Here is a 6,285-nt window from a genome sequence, read left to right on the forward strand (position 1 = left end):
CCACTGTAATGCAAGGGGGGGCTTTCTTGTTAAACTGTTATGTTTAAACCAAATACTTGCCACTGTTGTGCTTATTATTTTTTTGTCATTTAATAATAGACGTTTTTTTTATTATTATTAAAGGAAATAATGGGCTAGACACGCCTATGGGTATATATTCTTTCTGGTTGTAGGCATATTTTTGGCTTTTAAGTTTTTGTTTTTTGTTTTTGCTTTTTTTGCGGGATGTGGGGCACAGAACAATAGAATATACACACGTTTGTAAGCATTATGGTTAAGGCTTTCTCAAAGTGGTAGCCATGTTTTCCATGGGCTTACCGCAGGAATGTATTTGATAACAGATATATTCATCATAAAGAAGCTTTAAATTTTTAAACAGTTTGTTGATAGTCTTGAATGTACCTCACTTGGTCAATTGACGCGTTACCTCTTCGTCACTTCCGTCACACGGTAGTGTAATTTTTTTTTTTCAAAGATGGCGTCAATGCAGTTAACGGATGAGGAGCTTTTCTTGGAATTAAAGCGCTTCGGTTTCACCCCAGGCCCGGTTACAGAAAATACGCGCCCAGTTTATTTGAAGAAACTGAAGAAGTTTCGCGAAGAGCAACAGCAGCGAGGACCAAGACCGAGCAAAACCCGTAGCGGATCAATAGCCTGCACCGCTGGTGTCGGTAGCACTATAGCGTCTAGGCCAGTCAGCCATGACGTCACGCATCTGAGCTCTAACAGGAGACCGGGACGGAAGTCTTGTGTCCTCGGCTTCAGCTCCGACGAGTCTGATGTTGAAACTCAAGTGAAAGGTAAGGCCCTCGATCACCGCGGTAAGGCGAACCGAAGCCCCTATTTGCAACGACAACCTAAGATAAGGCCGTTTACAGCATTGAGCGTGGGTCGGAACAGTCAATTTGACGCTGGGAGTACACCAAATATCTCTTCCACGGAAGCGGACGGACAGAGAAGTGTCTCGGTCGGTTGGGAAGTTGGTGCGAGACCCAGGCCCGATACAAAATGTAGGCATGATGACGAAGCGGGGGATGAGAGCGATTGTGAGCAGGAATCGGAGAAGAACTCTCATTGTTTAAATGGCCGAGGAGCTTCTCGTCCAGAAAATCTCACTGTGGATTATTCAGACTCGGAGGAAGAGGGCGTTGGGGAGCATGGCGCCGGAAAGCGGGATGGGTTGGATGCTCGACGTGGCCGCTTGATAGTGGCATTCTCTTCCCACGCCGTCGATCGAAGCTCTCAGACGGGAGGGAAGAGCAGTGAGGTTAACCCGCACGCTAGTCCAAACACGGTGGGAAGCCGAGCTGAAGACGATAAAGGAGATGATGTAAAGAGAAGGGACTTAGACCTATCGGGTGGCACCATGAGCCACAGGTTTCCTAGGAAGCCCTTCTACGTGTCGTTTTCAGGGAGCCATGGTGTTAAGGCCGGTAGGAGCAACCACGTTGACGGCAAAGATGGAGCCCCTCGAAGCAACAGCACTAACAGGTTCAGCATTGGTTTGAGATCCCGCTTTTCTAACTGCAATAGCCTGTCCCAGAGATACAGGGGCAACCACGCTTTTCATACCCCTACCCCCAACCACTCATTTAGTCATGCAGTGTTAAAGAATACACTATCTGTCCCTGAGGACGACCTACTCCAGCAGTTCAAAAGGGAAGAGCTACCATCACCTGGTAGCTTTAGCGCTCACTACCTGTCAATGTTCCTGCTCACTGCGGCCTGCCTCTTCTTTTTGCTACTGGGCCTCGTGTACCTTAGGATGAGAGGGTCCGGATCATCGGAGGTGGATGGAATAGGTAAGCATCCAAGTTTTGATGAACACACTGCTCAAACCATGATAAACAGACTACCTATGGGCAAGTAAGTCTATCAGCTCTCCCTCCCAACTCTATTGACAAACTCATCAATCTCATAGTTGCCCTTACAACTGTTCCGCATATCGGTAGAGTACAGCAGCACAGCGTTCTGAAGCAAGCTACATTAGTTCACAGCGCTTGACCCATAAAGGCTCAGGCATAAACACTAAAAACTAAAATATGAGATTCTTGTGCAAAGACAAAGTGACATACAGTGACAGTTAGCATACAACAGGCTAAGTCTGTTTGCCTGCTGTTCTAAGCTAGTGCACACAGAAAACAGAAAACTTGATAAAATATAAATAACACTACAGCTAAACACCAGTACAATTGATCTGTCTCATTTTAAATAAATATCCATTCTGGTTGACCTGTGATTTGGAGTCAGTTAATTTTGAACCCCTCTTTGAGTTTTACACCACTTCTATTATTGGGTGAGAGGTGGGGTTTGTCTTGGACAGGGTGCCAGCCTGTCACACAGTGCGTTTACATGCAGAGCTTAATTGAGCCATGCTCAAAATTCGACTTTCTGATTACAGTCCTTGTCCCAGTTTACATGCAGCGCAAGAAAATCGAATAACTGTTCTCCTCTTCCAAACTAGGTGGCGATACGTGTCTTTTCAGTGGGTTAATACCCTGTTAATACGGCCCCATTTCCGGGTTGACCTATTACGCGATATAATAAACTAGAGTTGTTCATGCGGCGGACCGGCATTTCAAACAACAACCATACGGATAATCGTAAATTTTTTAATCTTGTACGTAATGTTCGCGCTACTTCTGGTGCAGGTAAGATCCGCGCTATCCCTCAGATGGCTCCGTTTCTGTTCTTCTTCTGCGACTGGCTTTCTTGGGCGTTTTTGTTCCGGGGTCACACGCCAGCGCAGCAGTCGTGGAGCATGCGCACACGCACTATCTGATTGAAAACTCAGATTCAATCGCATTATCTGGGTGTCTCAATCGGATAATGAGAACTCCGATTTTAATCGGAGTAACGTGTTTACATGCACTTAAGTTGTCCTGTCATAGTCTGATTAAAGCAATAATTATTTTTTTTTTCACGCGCATATAAACGCACTGACAGGCAGTAGAAAACCACCAAAATTAAAAATGCTCTTATTGGTTGTAGGAATATCAAATTATGTCCAATCTGTTTTTGATGTATTGCTTAAAACATGGCCGCCAGTAAAATCTCAGTGGTGTTACAGCATAACTATTCTTATAAAACAAAATACTCGCTGTAATGTATTAAGCTTCATAGATTCAGTATCTAAGTTGATTCTGGAAAGTAGTTGAGTCCAAAAAACAGGTTCACTGCCACTGCAACAGTGGATATTATTCGTCTTTGTGCCTTATGACCTAACTTAAGTGTGAAGTAAAACTAGTTACATTTCATACATCGGCAAATGAGTGGTTCAACACCGCACATAGCTTAGAGGTAAGGGGAGGGGTCTTATTCAGAGTGCTGCATTCTTACCAAAAGTTACATCCTGGCAGTGTCCAGAGACTAAGGCACACCAAACATTTGACTGTTTGGATTTATTGTTGCTGAGACTGACTGCACACCAGCTCTTTAGCAAGATTATTTATTATTTAAACAGTATTATTTAAAGTGATTACACTGTTACCATCTATAATATACAGGTGATTGTTTTCCTTGCAAAAGGGCCATGTTGATGAGACCCTAGTATGGATAACTTGGCGTATGATTTGTGATAATTTAGGCTGCATAGCAACCCTCATTTTCTGATAAGCAATTTCAGTTTACAAAGTTGTACTTTGGTTGGGAACCCCTATAATAGAGGGCATGCACTTGACGTATCAGCAAGCAAATTCTCAGAGGTTATTTTTTGATTAAGTCATACCTTAAGTTACGTTCTGGAGGGCTGTCAGATAACTTAATGGGTGTTATTGTTGTGGTGTAGTTACGACCGACAATAACTATTTCAGTTCCAACAATGAATAACAATAAAACAAACCGAATATTTGGAATCACTCCTCGTCATCGTTTTATTGTCCTGTCGCGCTAAAGTATTGTACGTTACTTCTCACAAAAGCTCGTAGCGTTAGCATCTTTTATTTAGCTACATTTATCAAAATGAAATTACCTAAAACTAACTTAAATGAACAGAAACTGAGGCTATTCGACATTTACATATCCATACTAGTTTGTGTGTATCTTTGTCAAGTCCACTTGTCCTTAATTTGATCTGATAATCCACATTTGTCCTGGTCTCGGGGTTTTTTCCTGATACATTCCACTGTATTTTTGCCACTCAGGGCGGCGTGGCCCCAGGAGGAAGTTACGTCAGTGCATAACCTCTGTAAAATATTTTCTGTTAGTAAAGCCATGACTGATGGATCGCATTTATTCTGACCACAATAACAAAGATATCCGACTGAAAGTAATGTTTGTTTGTACATTTCTTTGGAAGTAACTTTAAAGAGAAATTCAATTACTCAAGTCGCACAATGAGTAAAGGGCCTTCTTTAAACTATTTTCTGTCAATACAAAGTGAATACATACTGTTATGTCCATGTCTGTACTCAATATCAGTTTACTCGTTTTGCATATTCAAGACACAGTTAAATACTATGTCCTGTGTTCTACTATGTCCTCTATGTCCTAGTACAGGTGGATTATGGCCCAAAACAGCCTTGGGGTGTTTGTTTATATGTGTATGATGTCAGTCTAGACATTTCTAGTTTTGTCCTGGGTAAAAAAAAAAAAAAAAATCCAATTTGCAATTTTGTACTTCAAAGTATAATTCCTTCATAGATAATTTTTTGTCAGATTGCAATGCACAGAATTTCATGTACAGACATTAACTTTTGTGTTAAGGTGTCAGAATTACTCCCCCACTTCACAGTCCCCACATTTTCTGCACTAATGGAAAAGACCAACTTTACCCTGATTTGAAAATGCAGTGTGTTTGCTTTACAGTGTATGTGTATTTTTAATTAACATGTGAATTCTTTTCTTTTCTATGTCTTTCAATTTTGTTTTAGTTAGGAGCCACCCCTTTGGCAGTGAGTTTGACTCTTCTTATGTAAGTAGCTACCTCCTGTTATGCGTAATATATGCTTCTGCACTAAAAGGACGCACAGGCTCCTGCGTTAACGCAGACCCAAATGTGGACCTTGCTGCGTTACTACACACTGCAGCGCAAGAGCAGTGATTGGTCTGCTTGGTAGTAGCATGTTTCCGCTTTAGTATTTCAAATGGCTTCTCCCTTTGGCCGACATTTCAGCAAAAGTTTCTGCTGCTATTGTTGAAAATGAAGCAAAGTAAAGTGAAAACAAAAATTAACCGGACTGACAAAAAAAAGACACCGCTGCATCTAGCATTTGGGTTCCGTTGTTACAGAGTGAGCCAGACTGGTGAGCGCAACGGTATAAATGTCTCACTTCAGCAGAGGATCCATGCATAAAACCCCTTGCGTAACCCTATGCAGTAGTGTAAATTGCGCATTGCTCCCCTTTAGCGCTGTCTACAGTGGTTTTGTTTTATATGCAATGAATATGATGCATGATGTATACATTTGGTATATTCCCTTAACCTAAGCTAATACGGAATGCTAATATTATTATTATTATTATTGTTGTTGTTGTTGTTATTATTAAATACGTCACAAATTAGTAAATAATATTGATATATAAATATACTAAACAGATTGTAGTTGTAATTCATATCATTATGTGCATGTATCTGTAGTTCTGTTAAATAATAGCTCTTCTCTCTGACTTATAGTGTCACCTGTCAATTTTCAGAATTGAACGCTGTCCTCTTAAAATTAGTTATATTTTTAAATTTGGCAGCTTATAAATTTAATAGTTTTGAATTACTGTGTCACAACAGTGTTTTTCCAACTCTCTTGAAATAATAGTACATTTCTATGGTCTAAAACAAATCAAGGGCAAAACCTCAGGTTTTAAAATCTCGGTAACGACAATTTTTAGGACATAAAAATAACGGCACAATGATGTTTGCAAAATTATTTCAATACTTTATGAGTATGGCTGAGAAAATTAGACCCTGGTGACCAATGGGACATTGTATGGGGAAGCCTTGGACACATATTTCATTTTGTTGTGTTGGTAGTGTGTTGACAAATATTCTTGACCTTTGCAGGAGAAGACAGAGAAGGATGTGATCCTGGAGCTTCTGCTCAATCTTCATGACCACTTAGCCCTCATTGCTGGTAGCTATTGTCTTCACATGGCTTGTAGATTCTTGTTAGGACAAGAGGTCAGGGACACATAGTAGTTAACATGCTATACAGTAGTACCAGAGACTTGCAAGACTAGTAATAGAGAATAAATTCTATGAGAAATTATAGGACAAGACCTCTGTGCCAGAGAACAGAAAAGGATGGGAGCTTGGCTCTCCCAGATGCCTTGCCTATTGCATTAAAATTTAGGG

The 6,285-nt window shown here is 40.9% G+C and overlaps 1 protein-coding gene across 1 annotated transcript in view; it reads left to right on the top strand.

Moving 5' to 3' along the window:
- The first annotated feature begins 458 nt into the window (after positions 1-458).
- Positions 459-6,285, top strand: part of lemd3 (LEM domain containing 3) — a 17,268-nt gene continuing 11,441 nt past the window's right edge. The window contains exons 1-3 of the mRNA XM_047575680.1: positions 459-1,802; positions 4,872-4,912; positions 5,995-6,064. Coding sequence (XP_047431636.1) covers positions 476-1,802; positions 4,872-4,912; positions 5,995-6,064 — 1,438 coding nt within the window. The 5' untranslated portion in view covers positions 459-475. The remainder of the gene's footprint in view (positions 1,803-4,871; positions 4,913-5,994; positions 6,065-6,285) is intronic.

Source organism: Mugil cephalus, chromosome 22, assembly GCF_022458985.1.
Source record: "Mugil cephalus isolate CIBA_MC_2020 chromosome 22, CIBA_Mcephalus_1.1, whole genome shotgun sequence".
NCBI classification, from domain to species: Eukaryota; Metazoa; Chordata; class Actinopteri; order Mugiliformes; family Mugilidae; genus Mugil; species Mugil cephalus.